Source organism: Balaenoptera physalus (assembly GCF_965194825.1).
Source record: "Balaenoptera physalus genome assembly, chromosome: 18".
In the NCBI taxonomy this organism is placed as follows: domain Eukaryota; kingdom Metazoa; phylum Chordata; class Mammalia; order Artiodactyla; family Balaenopteridae; genus Balaenoptera; species Balaenoptera physalus.
Window position 1 is genome coordinate 3,498,688 of NC_138899.1, and position 24,613 is coordinate 3,523,300.

Sequence of the window (24,613 nt, forward strand, 5' to 3'; positions counted from 1 at the left end):
AGAGAAAAAAGACTGAACAAAGATGAACATCAGTGATCTGTGGGACAACTTCAAGTACCTAATACACACGTAATTGTAGATTCTAAATGAGAGGCAATTGGAGGTGAGAAAGAAAAAATCCTCCATGAAAATATGGACAAAATTTTTCCAAATTTAATGAAAGCTGCACACTCATAGATACAAGAAACTCATAGATCCAAGGAGCTTGATGAACCCCAAGCACAGGAAATATGAAGAAAACTTCTCCAAGATGCATCATACTCGAATTACTCAATTAACTTGTAAAAACGTCTTTGAAAAATGAAGGTGCGAATGTACAACACCAAGAGTGAACCATGTAGACCATGGACTTTGGGTGACAGTGATGTGTCAATGCAGGTTCATCTATTGTGACAAATGTACCACTTTGCTTGGGGATGTTGATAATGGGGGAGGTTGTTCATGCGGTGGGGGGCAGGGGTAATAGGGGAAATCTCTTTATTTTCCAGTCAACTTTGCTGTGAACCTAAAAGTGCTCTAAATATAGTCTATAAAAAATAAATTGAACGGAAAAAAAAAAAAGCGAAATACATCTATGACCCTCACACACATTGCTTGGAAGTGAGCCTTGGGTTCTTAAAAGGCTTTACTGTGTCACCTTCCAGGGCTCCCCCTCCCTCCCAGTCTCACTAGCACTTTCTTGCTCCTTGAGTCTCCTCTTTCCTGTCTTCCAGCCTGAAGTCTGGGGCTTTATTATCCCCTCCATGGTGCATCCCTTTGACTGTGCCTGCATCTGGGGCTGAGCTGCAGGTTGACAGGAAAGAGAGAAGATCAATAGGGGTTCATCCCACCCTCCTGGGAGCTCTTCTGACTGGGGAAGAAAGTTCCCCTCCCTCAGAGAATTAGCTGCCTATGAGCCTTCTGCCACAGGCCTGCTTGGGATGAGGCCTGAGAGACTGGAGGGGATAAAAACAGTGCCTTTCCACATGCTTGGAGCTTTACTAGTTTCATGTCCTGCCCCTTGAGCCTGGAGTAGAGGGCTTCTCCTGGAGCTGTTTCTACTTGCACCAATACCAACTTCTGGGTTTACAGCTGCCTGGATTCCAGGCCAGTGGCTACTGGAAAAATGTGGGAAACTCATCATCAGCTCAATTATGATATTTTGACAAGTAGAGGGAAATTTATATTAAATGCTTATATTCAAAAAGAAGAAAGATTTCACATTGCTAAAGTTCTACTGTAAGACTGGGGAAAAAAAGAACTAAATAAACCTAGAGCAAGCAGAAGGAAAGAAATAATAAACATAAGAGATGAAATCAGTGAAAGTATTTGAACAGAAAATAAAAATCAAAAGCTAGTTCTTTGAATAAATAAACTTGATAAAACTCTAGCAAGACTGGTAAAGAAGAGAAAAAAGACAGAAGATAAAATTATCAGAATAGAGAATATTGTCACAGACCCTGTAGACATTAAAGGTGTAGTAAGGGAATGTTACAAACAACTCTTTATAGATAAATTTGATCAATTCCTTAAAAACTACAAATTACTGAAATCCAACCAAGATGAACTAGGCAGCATGAATACCCTGAGAACTATTAAATAAATTGAGTTCATACTTAAAATCCTCCCAAATAAGAAATCTCCATGCCTAAATGGTGTATCTAGTAAATTCTACCAAATATTTAAAGAATAATTAATACCAATTCTATGTAATCTTTTTCACAATGTAGAAGACAGGACACAATATTAGAGAAAATGGTTGCCAATTAAATGTTTAATATATACGTGTCTTCAGAATCTATAAAGAAGTCTAAAAATCAATCAGCCCACTGAAAAATTAGGCAAGACATTTGAACAGAAAATTCACCAAATAAGGTGTATGGATAGCAAACACGCCCATGGGAAGATGGTTGACATCATTAGTCATCAGGGAAAAGCAAAGTAAACTCACAATGAGATACCAGCTTATATCCATTAGAATTTAACAAATGACATGACTGATCACACCAAGTGTTGGAGATGTGGGTAACTGGTACCCTCATACCCTGCTGCTGGGAATACACAATGGTACAACCATTGTGGAAAAGAGTTTGGCAGTATTTTAAAAAGTTAAACATATGCTAACCATATGCCTCAGCCATTCCACTCCCATATTTTTACCCCCAACTCCACCGCCAAAATGAAAACATGTCCGTGTAAAGACTGGGACACAAGTGTTCATAGTGGCTGTACTGGTAATAACCAAGTACTGGGAACAACCTAAATACCTAACAACAGGTGAGTGAACATTAAAAAGAAATACAGCCCAGCAAACCACTGATAACACACAACTACATGGTTGAATGTCAACATTACTATGCTGAGCAAAAGAAGCTAGATAAAGAGTACACAATTTATGATTCCATTTGTAAAATATTTTAGAAAATGAAACTAATTTTTAGTAAACAAAAGCATCATTGATTGTTTGGGGATGAGGAAGCAGGGATGGGTAAGAAGGTGAGGCTACAAAAGGGGCAGGAGGAATCTTCTGGGGCCGATGGACAGGTTCACCATCTTGATTTGTGAAATGGTTTCTGAGACGTAGGTTTACGTCAAAACTTGTCATTTTTTTTTAAACGGAAAAAACAGGTGCAGCTTATTGTATGTCAATCATAGTTTATTAAAACTGTTAAAATTTCTTTAGAAATAAATAAATTCATATTCATAAAAAGAATTCAGAGAAACTTAACAAAAAATCTGTTCTGGATGCCTACAATAGAAACCAAAGTTCTCGCTTCTTCTGATATTTAGTTTGTATGTAAGTAAACACCAGAGGAGTATCTCCTCTTGATGGAAAAAAAGCAAGGAAAATGGATTTGACATTTGTTGTTTATCTGAAATTTAAATTTAACTGGGTATCCTGTGTCATATCTGGCAACCTTACCTACTGCCCAGGCCCCAACACAGCCATCCATACTTTTTAAAAAATTTAAACCCCAATGAGTCTACTGAGCTGCCATGGTTGAGAGGTACTGACTTAAAGAATTTGGTCTGACAAGTGCTTGGTGTGCGTACGTGTGTTGTGTGTGTGTTTAATGACACAGAATTTATAAACATTAGTGGAGACATAAAGAGGAAGAAAATTCCCTGCAAAATGGTTTGAATGTTTGAATGTTTTATTAATCACTTCAATAGCAACAGCAGTTATTAGCCACCAGCCTTGTACCAGGCCCTGCGCTAAGTGCTGGGGACACAATCTATAAGAGGACACTTGTATATGTCACTAAGGTTCCATCTAGGTAAGGCTGTAAGGCGATATCATGGTAGAGTGGGAAGACCAAACTCCTTTATTCCAAATCTTTTCTATTCCAATACTTCCTATCCCAATAAGAGTTGGGATGGGAGAAGGTGCCTTTGACACTGCATTTCTAAGGTACTTTACAGCATGGCATGAAGAAATGACCCATTCTCAGTGGGCGTGCACCATGAGTGTATTCACTAAGAGGGTTCAACCCGTACTGTGAAACAAGAAACACAACTAGGACACAGAAGCTGCTGCTAGATGAGGCTGTCAGTCAATTGCCATGAATAAGGGTGCTGGGCTAAGCATTGGGGGAAATGCAGGTCCTGTTATCAGCATGTGTACGCTTTATTTGGAGTAAGGATCAAAACACAATAACGAATTAGATGTCAACATATAAAAGTACCTAATGAAACAATGCTCAACTGTTCAAGTGCAGGAAGATGATTGCGGTGTCGATGTTGGTCTTGACAGTGAGGTGTACTGGGCATAGAAAATAAATTCTCTTGCATCTGTACCTGCTCCAAATACATCTTTCACTGGGACAAGGGCAGCAGAGTTTTAAATAGCCACAGAATGACTCCTCTTAATAAGTCTCTTCCTGATAAATCTGTAAAAGTCAATCTAGAAATGATGTGTAGGTTATCTCTAATGGGAAATGTATAGATATGGCTTTCTTGTTTTATTATTTTGTTAAATAATCATTGATTTATTAAATCTAATGTATAAATGATTACTTCTATTCCTCAGCTTTGTAGAGATCTAATAGAAGTTTCTTCAAAAAAAGGGGAGGGCGTAATTTTGCTGAATGCCACATTTGGTATTCTAGTTCTTGAGTGGGACTCTGATTTTTAGTGTCATGATGATCAGAGCTGGAAAAAAAGTCACATTGCCCCCATCTCTAACCATCTGCCAGTTGTCGAGAAGGCTTTTCATTCCTATTAAAATCTTTTTCTTCTTGAGTCCCTCACTACGTGCATTGATAATTTTCAGGTCACTTTGCATGATACATTTTCCTGCAAACTTCATTGTTTTGAATACATTATAAGTTCCTTCCTAATATGTTATCCCATTTTTGACAGCTGTGAAGAAAATAGCTGAGAATGATGTACAGAAGTACATTGGGAATTTTTTTTTGGTCATAAGTGAAGAGAGATCCGTAAGAATATTAGTTTAAAAACACATTGTCATCACCATACTTTTAAAACCATGGATTAAAAAATAGTAAGGATTTCCTAATAATAAAACAAATTACTTTTATTTCAAAATTGATTTCTACTAAATGTAGAAATCTTTATTTCACATAATTTAAATATTTATTAACTTGCCACAAAAGTAAATTTTCAAGTTTAAGTAACAGGGTCTCACAATAAAGTAGTTGTAGTGAATGATTCAAGTGAGTATACTGTGGAAATAGTATTAAGTGGGTCAGCCCGACTTGTAAATTACTCTTAGTTAGTAATAGCTTCTCCCCTAAACACAGATCATCAATCCAGTGTCTACTGTGATGTTTTTATTCCTAAAAATATTTTTACTGCATAAATTGATCCTCTCCTTGCAATAAAACAGAGAGTACTTTCAGTTAACAAAGCATTTCAAAGAACAAAGAAGCATCAAATGAAAGCCATTTTAAAAATCAATATACAGCACTAATCCATGAATTACTGTACAGTTATGGCTAGGAATTTCAGAGAATGACTCAGTGCTTTTTGAGGAGTGAGAATATTATTAAACTGTGACAAAGGCAAGACTGGGATCATTATCTCACCCTAACGTTCAAATGGCTACCCTAAAATGGAAATGTTTAGGGACTTCCCTCGTGGTCCAAGAGTTAAGACTCCACGCTTCCACTGCAGGGGGCGTGGGTTCGATCCCTGGTCGGGGAACTAAGATCCTGCATGCCATGTGGCATGGCCAAAAAGAAAAGGAAATGTTTAGGCATAATGAAACCATATATTTTAAGGTGGTTTGAAAATGACAGCTGGTTTGAGTTAGGAATGCATCATAGGTTATCAATGAATACTACATCTTGGACACACAATGTAGAGCTCAACTATAAAACTATCCAGAAAACTAAAATGTTATTAGCTTATTGAACAAATGCTTGTTGGCCACCTATTACATGCATATAGTGGAAGGTTTTCCTTAACAGGGCTTATAATCTACTGGGAATGACAGAGATGAAAGATTCCTGGTAATGAAATGCAGTGAAACTCATGAGAGGGTTAAGTGCAGGGTAAAGATAGTTCGGGTGACCAATGTCCTGGTTTGCCAGGGACAGTCCCAGGTTATAACTGTATTTCTGTCAAAATTATTAACAGTGGCCCCATTTCACTCTTAAACATGCCCTGGTTTGCTCAATATACTATATGATCACCCTTGTCTCTGGCAACACAAAATATTAGATTCTAGAATAATTCTTCCTGTAATATTCTGCTCTAGGACTAGGGAAATAGTTCTAAATTTACTGTGTATGACATTGGTATCCAAATAACCTTATGGTTAGTATTTATTCATTGGACTTGATGTGAAATTGATGAGCGATTTGGCAGTGATATACACAACAAATGAGATCTAAATTAGTCACATCATTAAGATGTCTATTACACACTGAATGTTTCTGTCCCCCCGCAAAAAAACTCATATTCGGAAGCCCCCATACCCAATGTGACTGTATTCATCTATAGGGCCTCTCGGAGGTAATTAAGGTTAAACGAGTTCATAAGGATGGGGCCCTAATCCAACAGGACTAGTATCCTTGGAAGTAAAGACACCAGAGAGAGTTTTTCTGTCTCTCTCTGTCTCTCTGTCTCTTTCTGTCTCCATGGCACCTTGATCTTGGATTTCCAGTCTCCAGAACTGTAAGAAAATAAATGCCAATTGTTTAAGCCACCCAGACTATGGCATTTTGTTACGACAGCCCAAACAGACTAATATAATGACTAACTGCTCAGAATGTTACACTGAAGAGTCCCCAGCTCCACCAAGACATATGGAACCTTTTTAGCTAAGTCTGAGCTAAGTTAGAAAAATGGAAAGAATGCTTCTGAAATAGTAATTTCATATGCATATGGAATTTTGGACATTTAATTCAGAAAGTCAAGATAATCAGATTTGGGATTTCAATTCCTTTGGAACTGAGTATCTCTGGACTTGAATTTATAAGACGTATTAATCTTTGAACTTTCTTTTCTCACTGGGAATTTAACAACGGAAGAAGATTCATAGTCAAATTTGGGAATATTTAGGCCACTGGGATTTTATTATTTGAGTTGCTCTTTCGTTTTAATATTTTCATTTATTCTGGTCGCAGAATCCCGATGGGCTCTGTTGGACAATGTGTCAGGACGGGTTTGGGATGGGAAATAAAATTCATTTATAGTCTTGAATACAGAGTGGCCTTGAAATCAATTAAAGTAATGCACTGTTGGCCCACTGCAGAATCCTTGGGTACAAAAATCTATATTGCTTCTCAGTGGTCCCAGAAAGATACATCAGAAAGCAGCGGGTGCTCGTGAAGATGAGGGGAGAATATTCTGGAAGACTCAGACGTCCCCCCGAGAGCAGAACCACCCCCCTTGTTATTTGTAGGCTTCCTGGATGAATTCTCTGGTTCAGAACACAAAACAATGCAGAGGGTTAGCCAAGGGCATTGCCTCTTCTTTTCTGATGTTTCCTTAGACATGGAGGTAGGGTGACACTCTGGGTCACTCTCTAATCCTTCACAATCCATGAGGGAAGGCGAAGTGACTGACTAATCTAACTGGTAATTTTGGAGAGAGAAAAAAACAAAACAAAACAGGGGATTCTCAGCTGTTTGAGAACAAACTGCTTGCAAAGGAATGCTTGTCTTCCTTCTCTTCTCCAAGCCTTGCCTGAACAGCATCCCTCACTGGGGGGTCTACCTGAGCCCAAACTGCCCGTAATTGGGGGGTGTGTGTAATTCTGCCTAATTCTGGGGTTCTATTAGCAGACACTTTGCCTCTCACACCAAGCAGTGTCCTTCATCCTAGACTCTACACGCAAGAAAGATGACATTTTGATGATTTTTGTCTTCTCACTTTGGTCAAGAACTGGGTAAGAAAAATGATATGAATCAGGTCCCCTCAAAAGTCCTAATGATGACCTGAGCTTCTTTGTCGACTCCTGAGTTATGAGCATCATTTAGATACCATGAATGAAAACTATCATATACTAATGATCCCACTACATAACATTGTTGCCCTATAAACAGAATTAAATCATTTATAATAATGAAACAAGCAACTTATAGGTAATTATTTAAAACTGGTTTGGCCCCGTAAGCAAGGTCATCTTGCGATTATGTTTTCCCTGACATAACTTATAATTAAAAAATTAAAGGCATAATGGCATTTTGATTCCGTAAAATGCTAGTATAAAATAAGAGTGAATGAATAACAATGAAGAAGTGAATGGTGAAGGAATGAGTGAATGAATGCTGTCGTGGCAGATCATCCAGCTTATCAGAGTAGAAATTAGGATCAGAGCAGATGATGCATGTACAAAAGCAAACATCGTCACCTTTCATTATCTGTCCCCTTTTCTATGGAAAAATGTCCCCCAAATCTATCAGAAAGAGGAGGGGTGGGACTAGATAAAGGGTTAGGTACCCTTGGGTCAAAACCACCCACCTCTGTTTATGCCAACAAAGTTTATTGGGACCCCTCCTCACCCGTTCGTTGACCTGCTGTCTATGGCTACTTTCCGCCATGAGGCAGAGTTGAGTATACATAGGTCAGCGACCTTGTGGCCTGTAAGCCTACCATAGCTACTATTTGGTCTCTTAAAGAAAAAGTTTTCAGATGTCCAGAGTGGATCACGGGGTAATTTATGATTCCTAATCCATTGAACAGTATAACAAATTCCCAATAAAGATACTTAATTATGTTTAAATTGAAATAGCTTCGAGAATCTATTACACTTCTCTTTCCTATTTTATATTTCATTGAAAAGTAGCAGGTCTTCTTTCCTTCCAAACGTCATTAAACCTTAGACAATCAGCCGACCCTGCAGAGTTGTTTTAGCAGAAAGAATACGTTGAGACTTGGCAAGAATACCCAGAAGAAAATGTATCCTTTGCCAGTTGAATTAGAATATTTAACAGCTCTTGAACGTATTAACTCACGTTTCTATTAAAGATGTATTGACAGTAACTGACATCACTTCCAAGGAACAAAGAAAACTTTTCAATGATTCCAACCCAGATCTGTAGCTGTGATTCTGCTGGGCTGGGCGGCCGCTGCCCGTTAGTTTAATCCAATCGGCTGAAGTGTGTCTCTTTTCATCCCTCTCCCCGCACCCAATTTAACATCATGGCTATGTTCTTTCACAGCCTGCCCTTTCAGCAACAACCGTGTCATTTAAACAAGCTAAATGACTCATACTATTTCTGCGAGGGATCTCATCCAGTAACAATCTCAAAACACAGATCATGCGCCCTCACCTTGCCAAGCATAATACCAGTCCCTGTGGTGCTTTTATTGGACAAGCCCTTCTGTCTTTTCCAAATAAGGGCACCTCATTAAAGGGTCAACCTCTCCCCGTGGTGATGCTGTCCTGATCTCCCCTGCCAACCACAAAGAAGTCCACAGATGAATGATGTGACCCTTCCACACTTGCCACCCAAGACCCACAGCTAGATTCCAAAAGACGTCCCTTCTAAATCTGGAAAAAGACGAACATTTAGAAGGTTAGCACCCTGAGAAGAGTAGAGATACAAAGGACTAAAATCTGGCACAGCCTTGGATGACCATTAAAAAGCCATGTTAATTATAATGTCACAAGCATACAGGGTATTGAAGAAAGCTTTGAAAACGATGGTACAGTGCCATACAAGGTACCAGGCATGGCACCATACCTTTAAAGACACCTCAAAACTGTTTCATCAGCATTGCCTCATATTATTCTTTCCCTCAGTTCTACAATTTGGAAAAAAAAAATGCTGGTATTACAGTATTCAGCACATCAAACGCACATACACTTACTGGTGAAGGATGATATAATAGCAATTCATAGGTATAGGCATGACTATTGACATTTTTTTTGTTGTTCCTGAAACTGAGCAGGACCCTGTGGGGCTCCTGGGCACGGGAGCCTCTCTGTTCGGTCTCCATGACCTTCCCTGAGTTCCAAGGGGGAGGTTCAAACAGTTGCTAATCAGGGAAGGGAGGGGCTGCAGAGACAAGTGGGGAGCAGTCAAGAATCAACAGTGCAGGCTTGGGGCAGGGTCCTGGTTCCGCCTCAAGGGATGCACATAACGATATCTTCGAGTGCTTTACAGAACTAAAAGCCCCAACAAATGGAAGATGTTAGCATTCTTCATTCCGGATTAAAAGAACCACAGAAGCCCATCAGGAGATCATCTGAGGCCAGATTAAAGGAATGCAGGCCCTGCACACACCCTGCCTCTTACCAGCAACCCCACCCTTGAACTATTGCTATAAAACTCCTCACCAAATCCTCCCAGGTTGGGACACACAGTTTTTGAGGGGCACAAGCCCGCTGTGTCCCTCTTTGCCTTGCAAAGCAATAAAGCTCTTCTCTTCTACTTCACGCAAAACTCTGTCTACTGAGATTCAATTCAGTGCCGGTGCACATAGGCAGAGCTTTAGGCATCATTCCCAATTACTTGCATGTTCTCCCTTCAAGAAGATGTGGTAGCTTGTCCCAAAGTTGGCCACTTGCTTGCTTCCCAGTGAAAATATCTCAGCTGGTCTGCAACTGCTTTGACCAATAAAATACAGGGGGAGTGATGCTGTGTTAGTTCCCAGCCCAGCTTGTAAGAGGACTGCAAGTTTCCTTCCTTGCCCCTTGGAACCATGAGCCGCCAGGTAAGAAGCCCAGATTATTCTGCTGCAGAGAGAGACCACGTGAAGGAACATCCAGGCACCAGACACAGGGATGAAGACGCCATATTGTCCATCCAGCCCAGCTGACACCAACCTCTTTGCTGTATGGCTGCAATGGATGGAGAAACCCCAAGCAAGAAATGCCCCACTAAGCCCAGTTAACCCACAGAACTGGGAGAAATAACAAATTGCTGTTTTATGCCACTAAGTTTTGGGGCAACTGCTAACCGAGCCAGAAGTGTACATACCCCTACTCTTTGTTACGTGCTCTGGGGTACTTCCCATGAGTAAGGCACTTCTCCACCCCACTGATGTTGGCCTGGGCCACGTGACTGCCTTTAACCCGTGGAATATGAGAGAGTGACAGATGCTGCATCTCAGCACAAGTGGTAGCAGCCACTCAGCCACGTCTCTTCTCCCCCAGCACAGAAAGGGCACGTCCTAGATCTGGGCTATGCCTGAACCCCGGGGTGCATCATGAAAAAGAGGCCCAAATCAGAGCGGATTCGAGCTTAGGTGTGCAAACTTCTAAATACAGTCAAATATAATATAAAAGAGAAAGGAACCTTTGTTGTTTGCAAGCCACTGACTTGGAATTTTATGTTCTACAGATTGTATTGGTGAGAGTTTGTCTTTTACAATGCCATCAGAAAAATTCTCACAAACTGAAGAATCCGACCAACATTAGAGACAGTTGTTGAAATGGAAGAGGATGTCAGATCTTTTTTGTTCAGTTTGGACCCAGAGGGATGACGGCTGGTTGGCATTATGCTAGCGTCTGCACATGCAATAATACCTGCCCTCATCTAAGGAGCGTATGGTCTAGGACAGGGGTAGCCATTTTTTTTCTGTAGAGGGCCAGAGAGTAAATATTTTAGCTTTGTATGCCAAGAGGCAAACTTGAGGAGATTACGTAGGTATATATATATAACCATTTAAAATTTGACAATTGAAAAATGTAGAAGATATTCTTAGCTCTCAGGTCATACAAAAGTAGGTGGCAGGCCAGATCTGATCTGGTGGCTATAGTTTGCTAACCTCTGCTCTAGTGGTTAAGTGGTTAAATATTCACATAAATGAATATTTCCAGTGAGCAAATAATAAGTAAAATACTTAAGGCCTTTTTGAAGCTTAGAGAAGAGACACAAACCAATTTGGAATTTTATAAATGACTTTTCAACAGAGAGGATGCTTGAGTGAATATTAAATATCAAGTAAATGCCATTGAGTAAATAGAGAAAAAGATAGAAAGAATATGATTCCATGAACAAAGACACAAGTTTTTGAAATCACATGATACGTGCATGTAAACTAGACTTCTTCCCATTAGCACGAGAGTATCACGTAATACGAACAAAGTCCCAAAAACTTCCCAGCATAACTTGTCCAGCTATGCTACCTATTGAGACCATATAAACACACACCTACGAACACAGGTATTCACAGCCAGCTCAGGCTGTCATAACAAAATCCCACAGACCTGGCGGGTTAAACAACAGTTTATTTTCTCACAGTCCTGGAGGCTGGGAAGTCCAGGATCAAGGTGTGGGGCAGTTAGTTTCTACCAAGGTCTCCTCCTGGCTTGCAGACAGCTGCCTTTCCACTGCATCCTCAGATAGCAGAGAAGAAGGACATGCTCTCTGGTGACTTTTCTTATAAGGACACCAATCCTATTGGATCAGGACCCCACCCTTAGGACCTCACTTAACCTTAATTACCTCTTTATAGAACCCATCTCCAAATACAGTCACATTGGGGGGTACAGCTTCAACGTATGAGTTTTTTTGGCAGAACAATTCAGTCCACAGCAATAAGTGATCCAATTATGTATCATGATTTGCACATAATAATTTACTTCTATTGCTCCTTTCCTTCTTCCTCATATACCCAAACTTGTGAGGTTTCTTGCCATGGAGATAGGACCTTGCATCTTTACTACCCCATTCAGAAACTATTGATGCTATTAGGGAAAAAATTCAACAAGCATGCTTCTCGTTTAATCAAAATAGGATTTCTCGACAAACACAATTCTCTGGTTTTGATTAGGAAGACTCAGAATGATGGACAGTTATTAGAGCCAGGATACCAGGAAGCAAATTTGCAATACCATCACGCCCACCTACAGATTCCGCAGAAATGTCCATTATCCACATTTACTGTCATGTTGGGTTTCAGAAGCAATAAATGCTGTTGAGATGAGTAGGTGCTGGTTTCAAAACTGGACATATTTTTCTTCTTTGTCCAGCATTTTTGTGGTAACCATATTCCTCTTTGTAAACTAAACAAAGTAATTTGTTTGATCGGTTTTTATTCTCTAACAGTTAAGACAAGGTGATACAAATAGAAAAGAAATGTTTTACATAGAAACTGTTATCTGATATTTTGGCAACCAAAAACTTCTATTAAATTGCACCTCGAGGCTTTGTTTATACAACGATGCTTGATTGCCTGGGGGAATTTCAAGGTTCTGATGAGCTTTCTGAATAAATACGTTACTTGTTAATGTGACACTGTGTGGATTGTGTTTTATTCAAGTTCTGTAAAAACTGATACTCTCTCTACAGATCAGTGTTTTTGTGATAATATTCCAGATGGGCGTCCTTTATGTAAGAGAGACGGTGACAAATTCCTACTGAAGTACATTAATAATTCCATTTCTCCTAATGTGCAATTACAAATAAAGATGATAAATTGAAATCACATCTCCTTTTACGTAAGGGGCTGGTTAAAGAAAAGCAGAGATTTACCAAAAGGTATCATTTCCCATCCCCACTATTCTTTTCAACAAACATAGTGCAGCTATCGTCTCTGTTATGGAGAAACATTACTTTACACTGAACAGCTATTAATCTCCAATGCCAGCTTCCTTCCTAAAACATTGACTAAAACCCAAAACGTACAGGTATTGTGACTGAATAAGACATGGTCTCTGCCTAGAAGTCAGAGTAAAGCAAGAAATGCATATATATGGAAGACTGTACTTAATTTTAAAAGATAATCATTGCGTATACTATTGTAATAGAGATAAGAAATTCTGGTAGGTACATATGTATATATGTCAAACTAGACAAATACAAATAACAAAGGTGAAATGATTTTCTAATTATTATGATATATAATATGGGGAGCATACACACACACGTACACACACACACACGTACACACACACACACACACACACAGCCATGTTCTCCACCTTTTTCTGGGAAAACAGGACAATTCAAGTGACTGCCTGTTGGAGTAGCTGTAAGGAAGAGCCACGCAGCTACTAAAGATGATACCAGAGAAACCCTGAGGGACACTTTAACGCCGAGCTTCTTTGATTCCATGAGTCGAAGACGTTCTAACAAACTAAACAGCAGAAAATGCATTGAACGCACTTTAAAAAATATTCATAGCGTGAGATTAGTCCTATTTAATATCCAATGCAGGAATCCATTCACAGTGCTTCTGAAACTTCAAGTGCATCCAGATCACTTGGAAATCTCAACCAATTTGCAGATTTTAATTCAGTAAATCAGTAAATGCCTGAGATTTTGCATCCTCAACAAGTTCCCTTTGATGATCAAGGCATTCACCTACTTCCAAGCCTTGTCTGGGGAAAAACAAAACCAAACAAAGATGTAATCCCCAAGTGAGTAGATGTTCCAGGGCAGTAGTTCTCAAAAGGTTGTCCACACACCAGCAACATCTGCATCACCTGGGAACTCGCTAAAAATGCTAATTCACGGACCGCACCTAGACCTACTGAACCAGGAACTCTGGGGCTGCTGCCCAGGAATCTGTATTTTAACAAGCCTATGATGGACACTAACATTGCAGAACCATTATTCTCAGCACGGCTTGGGAAGGGAGTCAGTGCTGCTGAGTGAACTACAGTTTATCAAGGCTGGTGACCCTCTGAGACCATATGATGCCAGCAGATAACAGCACCATACCCCTCCCCAGCAGACAAACCAGGGGGTCCTTGGACCCCTCTCTCTGTTGATTGTCATTCAGAAGGTCTGGGGTAAATGTGGGAATCTATTACTTTAAACTTGTTTATGGGCAGGTTTTAAACTCATTGATTCGAAGACCACTCGGACTTAAAGGGGTGGGAAGGCTGACTTTTAATACTTAAACTGTAAAGTGTGAGAAATATATACTCATTGACAGACCAAACATTTCTGGAGACTATAAATGGATGTCCACTGAGGGAACAGAAAGAGGCAGATCAGAGCTGTACCCACCAGATACCTCTTAATGTACAATAAGCAGTGATGTGACACCACCATCCCTACCCAACAAAAGCACAAATTAATTCTTCTATTCAGCACATATTAATTCCTAATGTATGCCTGTGTAATGCCCAACTTTGCAGTTCTTCCCTATAAATAGTAGACAGTGTGTCTATTAGCTCATGAATTAGCATCTTTTACGTTTTTAAACACAATTATCTTGTCTATCTACACTATACACTCTGCAGGTTAAACATATTCATTCTCCAGATACCTTATCCTGAAATGTGGTGGATATTATCTCCTCCCTTCTGAATAGTCTATCAGCTCTTTGAGAATGAATGGCTCCTATGATGTTTATTTTCTTATTTGTGTCTTTGTGAAATTTACCAAAATACACAATAAACAGATGCTACTTCTGGAAAAACAAATGTGATACAAATTAAACATAGAATTTTAGTCATAGTTTAAACATTATACCCTTTGTTCTGATTATTTCCAACTTGGTGATTTAAGTTTTTTGGTTGATTGCTTTGCTTGAATTTAGCAGCTTCTTCAAACCAGTAGCTCAAATGGAACTTCTGGTCAACAAAATCTTAAAATCTCTTTTTTTTAGGTGAATGGTTTGCCAAACAGATTTCTCCATACTACTTGTACAGTTAGTTTTTAACCATAAATGCTAGATTTTATACTTGTAATATTGATATTATTTTATGTCAATGTTATTTTTAAATTTCATGTTTTTATATAAGATTACCAAATACTTTCTTGTTTCCTTTTTGCCCATCCTCCCTTTTATTGTTTGATTGCCTGAAAACAGATGTCCTCATTATTTTCACTGCCTGTATTCCAATAAAATTTTATTTACAAAAAATAGGTAGTGGGCTGGATTTGCCCATGAATGCAGTTTGCCAACCCTTGACCTAAAAAAAAATTTGTTCATACATATAAAAGGAGAAAATAATCACATACTTGATTTCTTACATTAAATTATAATTTTTATGTCAATATTATAAGCAACAATTTTATAAATGTTCAAATCCAAGGAAACCTAAATTTAAGGGAACACGAAAATTGTTTCCAAGCTATCGGGTCTGCAGTAAAGTTTAGTAACTTTTTATATAAGCTTTGTCAGTGTATTTCATTGCTTCCCAGAGTATTTTGTCTACTCAGGATAAAAGAATATGAATAATAAAAGAAATGCCAAAAAAGAAAACAGAAGATCCACGCTACAATATTATCAACATGTTCCTGGGAACAGTGGACACAAGAGCAAAACCTACCTTGACAGGAAATCCGAGAAGGAAAGGCGGACAGGGTATCCGTGTCGGATGATCTTCACCATCTCCAGGACCCCAATGTATTGCAGCTGAGCAGACACGTAAAAATTATCAAAAGTATCTGGCAGCCTCGAGTTATTGGGCTTGATGCAATGAATAAAGTGTGGAGTGCACTTCTGAAGTTTTCCAGTGATATCCATCAGAGTTTTCTAAGGAGAGAAGTAAAACACAGCTGATTCCCCAAAGAAGACACCGACTGACAAGGTAAAGCAATTTTTAAATAAAAATCTTTATCTTCAATCCATGATTCTTATTTATTATGCATTCACTTGCTTTGTGTGTGTGTGTGTGTGTGTGTGTGCATGCTTACTTTTTTGAAGGTCCTTAAGTGCTGAAAATGGAGGAAAATTCCATGTAAACCCTCTACAGTTGATATAATCAAAATGGAAGTTTTTGAAATCTGAAAACTTCACTAACCCTGAGTTGCGATGCAATGGTGGCCGGACCTCCCCGTTCTAGTCTTTGAAGAAATGTAGAATTTCCTTTCTTTTTTAATAACTGTAATGAAAACAAAAGGAAAGGGTGAGCGGGTTTATTTTACTAAATTCCAGTTTAGAAGGAAATAATTAACCCTCTGATTCATATAAATTCACTTACAGGCAGATGTAGATTTAAAACAGACTATAAAAATCAGTGCCAAATGATTTTCTGTAATGGTACTATGAGCTAGAAAAATGGGCAGCTACATGTAAAATAACCATTTCTTGCCTTTCAAGTCCATGGCTGTCACGAACCTGCATCTACTTTAATTTGAGAATAGACAGATGTTGACTTGCTTGGTGGTACAATAAACTCACCCTGGTATCCTGATTGTATTACTAATTGTGCATGTTTATCATGAAATGTAGCTTACTCTGGCGTAAAAGGATACTACTGATATTTTACATTACAAAGATTTGATGTTTTAACAATCACTGGTTTGTTCCGTAAGTTTAACTATAATCAGTGTCTTACTCATTTTTTCTTTCCCTTCCTTTTCTTTTTCTTTTTTTTAATGACTAAAAGGGGTTAGTAAATTACTTGCCTATGAAAAATGACAGTAGACTGTTTTCTTCGATAGTAGTTATATATAGCTCTTAAAAGAAAATAATTCATACGTAGCAAAGATTAAATGATAAGGCAGATAAAAGAAGTTAGTGAAAATGAAGCCAGTGGGTGAAGAAAGAAAGGGCAGAAAGTAATTAATTAAATCCCACCAGGGGTTAAAAGAAACCTCAGCCACTAATGTACTATTACATTTCACAAAATCATACAGACTGAGACCAACAGATCTATCGATCCAAAATCATTTATGTTAAAATAAAAGGTCTCGATAGAACAAAAAATTTGATGAAACATTCTTGTCAATATGGTGCTGTTGCTATCATGGCAATAGCTCATTTCCTTCCGTTGAGATGAACCGTCAAGCTGAAAAGATCAATTGTAACTGACAAGGGAATGGAAAATGAAGCGATTGGTCTAAGATCAACTTGTTTTCTACAAACACAAAGCCGAACGTGATGCTCAGTTGAAGGGGGGGTAGATGGCTACCCTGCTGGTCACAGGGATGGGTGTGCAGGGGTGAGGACCTTCGGAGGGAAGACAGGAATGGAACACTTAAGGAAAAATCATAATAAATAAATCTTCATCCCTTGAAACTGGACACTCAATTTCCCTTTCCGGGTGGAGGAACTGCTGTGAATTATCTCGCTTTTGCAGTCCTTCAGGGAAAAGACTAATGGCATCTATGCCTGGTAATGTTTAATAATTAAGGTTAAAAATTACAGTTTGGAGGTGTGTGGCGATTTCTTGCTCATGATTTCCAGGATGATTGAGAAAGGAAGGGCCAGAAGTTTCAGCGAAACCACCAGGAACAGAGATTGAGCTTACTAGGGGAACACTTTGTCCTTTTTATGTAAAAGATGCCATTTTATATGCAATGAGATTGAATTCCTGTGATGGTCCAGTTCTGGAACAACTATATCAAAGGATCCTTAAATCTAGGGTCTAATGGCTAAACACATACACACGCACTCAGAAGCACACACACACACACACACACACACACACACACACATTTCTAATACGCTATACACATTTCTGCCACTCTTCTACAATACAGTTGATTTTAATTATGCTTTTATTTTAATTGGTAACTTAAAATGCTGGACACCTTCCCAACCATATTTCTCATTTTTTAAGAGTTTTTATAAAGGCAAGCAGAACAAACTGGGCTACAACTGGGCACTGAATTCATAAACTTAAAACATTTCAGTTTTGAAACAACTCTTCACTGAATTTTTTGTTCTATTTTACAAATCGTCAGAATCTTTAGGTCGTAAGTACAACCACGCTGGTGTGTGACAAATGCCCATTAAATGGTGCAGATGAAACTATTTGCAGGGCAGCAATAGAGACGCAGACGTAGAGAATGGACGTGTGGACACAGTGGGGGAAGAGGAGGGTGGGACGAATTGGGAGATTAGGATTGACATATATACACTACCATGTGTAAAACAGATAGCTAGTGGGGACCTGCCGTATAGCACAGGGAGCTCAGCTCCGTGCTCTGTGGTGACCTAGATGGATGGGATGGTTGGGGAGGGAGGACCGAGAGGGAGGGGATATATGTAGACATACAGCTGATTCACTTCATTGTACACCAGAAACTAACACAACATGGTAAAGCAACTATACTCCAATAAAAAATTAGTATAATGCTGAAATAAATTAAAAATCTATAAAACACAGTGAAAACACTCTAGGACCTGAAAAATACACTATGTCTATATGAGAAACAATTTATTGTTTAGAGACCTGAAGCCTCTGAAGTGATTAATATCAACAGAATAAGGTAGCTAAGTTTATTCCCTTTAATCCTACTATCCCTGAAGTTACCTCCCATTCATCAAAAAGACAGTCACAGAGATGAGATGTAAAAATTATGCTGCACAGACAGCAAATAAAATGACCGATACTCTATTTGCTATCAAATTCTCACTCTACTGCACTTTCTGTCCTCTTTCAGAGGGTTGTACTTTAGGTAAGCAGTCTTTCCTTTAATTTTTTCAATTAAAATATCAGTTTCTTTCCATTAGCATTGAGGATTGTGCTTTTTTTTCTTTAAAAGAAGCAGCAAATATGCTAATAAGCAAACTTCAAAACAACCAGACACGAATCATAAAAACTCCTACCTTACTAAGTTCTAGATAATTCCTGTTTTCTCCAATCATTGAAGAAGCTGTCATTTTCTTACTGAGCCAGGCAGATTTATGTCCTCTGAATTTAAAAGAAGGAGAGGAAGGTACGAGGGCTCCTGTTGGTGACAGTTTCGACTGGAACAAATGATTGATCATGACATTTTCACTAGCTAGGAAATAAATAAATGAATATTGTAAGCGGCATTAAAATCGTAATTCACGCAAGCATTAAGCTTACACGTCATCCGAGCGTTCTAACCACTGAAACATTCTGAGTGGGGAGGGAATTTAGGAGTCTACCTTTCCTTTTGCCTCTTTTTTACTTTCCCCACTACTCATCACGCTGTTGGATGAATTCTGACCTTTTTTGCCCTCGGTCCAGATCCCACGCTCTCCTCTCCCCCACCTGAGCCTCCTAACAGCCAGAACCGGATCGGACCTGCTCAGACCTAAGGGGCCTCAGTGCACTTGACCAAGTCATGAAATGGTTTTGGTCAGCAGCTCTCCATTCCAGGAAAATAACTGCCAGGGACACACGTCCCCAGGAAGAACCTCTCTCCGAGTGGAAGGCAGACATTGGGGAGCCCCTGTCTCATTCGGCTGTCTCAGCTGTTAGGGGAAAAAGGGCCTCTTTTTCTGATCCAGTTAAGCTGGAAAGGTGAAAGCAAGTTGATATATTAGATGTTAGGTTATACAAATTCTGGTAATTCTGGGTCCATATGTCTTTCTTGACACCTCAGGGAGAAACGGGCTCATGAATGGATGGACACATTTGAATAGCAAAGTGAAACCATGTCTGTGACAGTTAAGGATCTAGAAGGCATGTTTCTTGTGTTACTTCTATCTGTATGTAGACAGTTTTTAAGCCTTAATTTCCTTTTCTGTGAACTAACCACCCGAGTACCTACTCTGTGGATTCCTGCAAGATTAAAGTGTGATGTAACATGCATAAATCATTCAGGATCAGTCTTAGCCCATCGGACAGTTGGCAACGTTTAGGAGCAAAGTGGTTTAGTTTCCACCATTTCTGCACTCAGATTATTTTGTTTGCCCAGCTAATATATTTATTAGCAGTGCCTTCAGTGAAAAGTCGCTACATGAATAAACAAATAGGGAGCTAGGAGGAGGGTCAGAGAAGGGAGATACAATTATGGATTGCAGGAAGGCAAAAAGGAGCTCTGTGGTGTTGGCTTGAAATTACAGGTATCACAGTAATATACAGCGATATATCTATCTATATCTGTATCTATATATACATACACACATACATATGTAAAATCTATGCCTATATCTTAAATTTTCTAGTTCTGAAAGGGTCTAAAAGCAATGACACCCCAGTAGCAATGAGCTCACCCTGCCCCCATTTCTCAGTGTTTCTTAACACCATTCACCTCTAAAATAAATCAAGTCTTCTTGGATAAGTGGCCAATTCTGGATCTGAGGCAAGGTAGAAGATCCTAGAACATTTTGGAAAGCCAGAATGTAAGGAAGTGCCACAAAAGACATGAGAACCTGTCAAAAGGACATAGGAACTAGCTTGGAGGGCTTCTCACTGGCCAAGTCTTGGGTAATTTTAGTATCAAAATAATGACAAAACTGGGCTTCCACTTCTTAAAATATCAATGTCATGAAGAAAAAGGAAAGTTGAGGAAATGTCCCAGATTAAAGAAGACTGACAAGAAATGGCAAGTAAACTCAGCAAATGGTCCTGAATTGGGGGAAAAATCATTATGAAAGACATCAGTGGGATAACTGGCAAAGTGTTACATAAACTCTGAATTAGATATTGGTATCATATCAATGTTTAATAGTCTGATAATTTACTGAGGTTATCTACGATCATGTCCTTGGTCCTTGGACCAAAGTATTTAGGCACAAAGACACTTTTGGCCATTCTCCAGTGGTTCAGAGAGCGTGCGTACTCACACACGCACGCACACACGGAGATGGAAGGAAGGAGAGAGGAAGAGAGAAAAGGAGAAAGGAAATGAAAAAAGTCAATCTGGGAAAAGAGCATATGGGAGTTCCTTGTACTAACTTTGTGACTTTAAGTTTGAAATCATTTCAAAGCAAACAGTGAAACAATAAACATATAATACCATGTCCTATTTAACTTAATTAAACATATTACTTATATTTCTAGCTAGTCTGTGGATGGATGGAACCACAGATAGATAGTGCAACTTGGTACTCCCATAACTGGGGAAAAAGGCTTTACTACATCTGTAAACACTAGACATAACTATGAACCAAAACATGTAACTGACCTGTTTCTGTCCCTTCTCTGGATCACACACCCAGGCTGCATGAAGGTAAAGTAGGACTACCATCACCCTATGATGGAGATGCCGTCGTGCCTCAACCCTAACAGTAGAGCCCGGCCTGTAAGCTGAGCCAGCGGGAGGCGAGAGCAGGTTCCTCGGCACATTAAAAAGAGAAATTCGGCCATCGTGTGGCCACCTAGAGCCTGAGAAGGAAGTCCCTAGCGAAGAGACAGCTTTGGCCTCCCTTCCCTACTTCCAGGAGTCACTTGCTGCAGGCATTTTTCTTCATGTCACCCTGTATACACGTTGCAATGGGAAGCATCCGTCTCTGGGCTCTATACACAATGCACTGGGTGCCTTTCTGCCCATAAAACAGGCTGAGCTGACTGAGGTGCCCACAGTCTATAGGCAGGTATGCAGAAATGCCAACAGCATCATTGACAATAAATAGTATATTTTCCTCTACTTATAAGTAGACTTAAGAGTCTGGACTTTAACTCTACCTGCTTCTTTCTGAGTCAAGTGGACTTGATTTCTCATCTTGGGCACCAACGAGGGCACTGTCTGTGTGAGCCGTGCCACCCAGCTCCCTGTCTGCACTGGGCAGGGGTGTCACAGACACAGCTGGATTTGTAGGGATCCTGCCACAGACCCTGCCTCCTTCCTCACCTGGGAGCTTTTGGATAATATGAGAATTGAATCAGATGCTGTAAGCAGAGTACTTAGCAAGGTGCCTGGAAACAGGAATTATTACTATTATCTATAAATTACGCTTGCTTTTAATAACTATTTGCAGTGTCAAAACATTCCATAGATTCATAAAATACTATCACAACCAGGCATCTTTGCTTATGTGATAGAACGGGTGAGCAACTGTGGCCTGTGGGCCAAATCCAGCCCATTGCCTGTTTTTGTAAATAAAGTTTTATTGACATACAGCCACATCCACCTGTATTGTCTACGGTTGCTTCCTCATTATCATAGCAGAGTTGAGTAGTTGCAACAGTGAACTTACGGCTCGCAAAGCCTGAAATATTTATTCTCTAGCTCTCAGCAGAAAACGCTTGGCACCTCTTACATGAACATATAAGGGCACATTGTAAATTTTGTCCTCTTGTTCAGATGTATGTATAGTCTTAAATATTTAGAATAAAATAAGATTCGCCTGTTTTCTCTTGGCACTTGTTAGCAAGCAGACACAAAAGAATGACTTTAAGATATAGGGACTCTGTTAAGATAAGCAGAATTGCAGTATCAGAAGCCATCATGTTTTCTTTCTAAATACACATTCCGTCGCCATGAAATACCAAAAAAAAGGAGGCCTAGTGCCAACTTTGAAAACATGCTGTATATTAGTTCTTCATAAAATACATGGATTTTATATATGTTATAAAATTTTAAGTATGTTATGAATGAAAGTCCAAATATTTGAAAACTGGAAGGAAGATACTTCCAGTGATAATCAAGAAGATCAATTATCTCACGTCTTTCTTTTTACACAGTATTATTCCAAGTCCATGTTTTTATCATGAGTCTCAGCCTTTAAGAGAACTCAATAACCATACATTCTGAGAGGCAGGCAGAATCGTTCCCCATGAAAAGCAATATATTGCAACTCTACTATCTGATTTAAGGTAAATGTATTCCTCCAGCTGGAAGTGATATGGATGTCTTATTTCCAGCTCAAAGGCATCCAACTATTTCATGAAAGGCTATGATATGCTTCTTTTCCCAGGAATGATAAATGGCTCCATCTCATTTAGAGCAACTTAAAGCACAAAGATGATACATCTTAATTCGTTGACGAGGTTATTAAGAAAATGTGAATCACTGCAGAACTGCTATTAAGAAAACAATTACTAGAGGAGATAGAACTATACATATACGTACATTTATAGATCTATATGTAAATATAGAGATATATATAATTATACCACATATAAACCCAGTACATCATTTTACGTATAGTATAGAATTATAGATATATGTATAGAGATATGTATATAAAGTACTAAGGTTCACTAAGTAGATGTCACCCATAAATTTATATGGATATATACATATATGCATGTGTGTATGTATATATCAATTTGTACCCTCATTTTACTTTGTAAGCATTAGTTTTTTACAGCTGAAAGTACACAGGAATAAAATACCACCCTTAGATGTGCTCCAGAGTCATCTTAAGTAATGAAACTCACCCTGCGGTAGCCTAAACAACCGTGGAAGCCATATGCATCTCCATCAGTCTTCACACAAGAGCTTCTTTATATTCACACGCCAAACTGGTAAAGGTGTTTTATATTTCTATCTGCTAAAAGCTTAGTTAAATTATGGTTTCTACTAGACTCCAAATTAAGTTGTAACCAGTGTGTAGCATGGCAAGATCCATTCCTTATTATTCTGGGCATTAGAACACAAAAGATAGTCCAATTATCCTTAGCTGGTGGCATATTTTATAGGACCATGTTCAGAGACAGAGACATAAAGAATGTGTGGCATTTTAACCGTACGGGGAAAACTTACTTTTCATTACAAATAGAAGATTCTGTGAAAGGGAGTCTTTATTTTTTTCAATTGCTCCAACAATTTCATACGTTACCTATAATAAAAGAAAGTGGCATAATTACTAATGGTTAAACATGACCACGAAAGTAATTTCCTTTAAAGAATAACTTGACTCAGCGGCAGTTTTAAATTATTCATAAGAGCAGTGTCTTCAGGTCCTAGAGTTCTCGCTACAGGCAAGTTCAAAGCTCCCATTCCCAGGCTCTCCTTCTGCACGTGGAGCCAGGGATGCCTCCTCTGCTCTGATTGACGGAGCCCTCCTCCAATCGCGAGTTTAGGAGAAAGGGGTGCTGACTCCCAGCCATCATAGCCTGTTTATTCTGCAAAACCCTCACCTGCTCAGAAAACTCTCTAAACCAAGTAGGAAGACTTCACGACACCTTGGGAGGGAAGGAAATGAGGCGTCAGTTTGAGAAATGGAGTGCTGTCTTTATTTAAAAACTTAAAATAGAGCTACCATATGATCCTGCAATCCCACTCCTGGGCATATATCCAGAGAAAACTCTAATTCCAAAAGATACGTGCAATGTTCACGGCAGCACTATTTACAAGAGCCAAGATGTGGAAGCAACCTGAATGTCCACTGACAGATGAATGGATAAAAACGATGTGGTATATATATACAATGGAATACTACTCAGCCATAAAAACGAATTAAATAATGCCATTTGCAGCAACATGGATGGACCTAGAGATTCTCATATTGAGTGAAGTCAGAGAAAGACAAATATTATATGATGTCACTTATATGTGGAATCTAAAAAAATGATAGCAAATGAACTTATTTACAAAAGAAATAGACTCACAGATGTAGAAAACAAACTTATGGTCACCAAAGTGGATAGCAGTAGGGGTGGTGGGGCGGGGAGAGATAAATCAGCAGTTTGGGATTAACAGATACGCACACTACTATATAG

The 24,613-nt window shown here is 39.1% G+C and overlaps 1 protein-coding gene across 5 annotated transcripts in view; it reads right to left on the reverse strand.

The window, feature by feature from the left end:
- MYO16 (myosin XVI) overlaps positions 1-24,613 on the reverse strand; it is a 546,696-nt gene that overhangs the window by 114,640 nt on the left and 407,443 nt on the right. For all 5 annotated transcript variants that reach the window (XM_082435257.1, XM_082435255.1, XM_082435256.1 and 2 more), the window contains 4 exons: positions 23,655-23,730; positions 18,859-19,034; positions 16,103-16,183; positions 15,629-15,834 (listed from right to left, as the gene is read on the reverse strand). In XM_082435257.1, the coding sequence (XP_082291383.1) occupies positions 15,629-15,834; positions 16,103-16,183; positions 18,859-19,034; positions 23,655-23,730 (539 nt within the window). The remainder of the gene's footprint in view (positions 1-15,628; positions 15,835-16,102; positions 16,184-18,858; positions 19,035-23,654; positions 23,731-24,613) is intronic.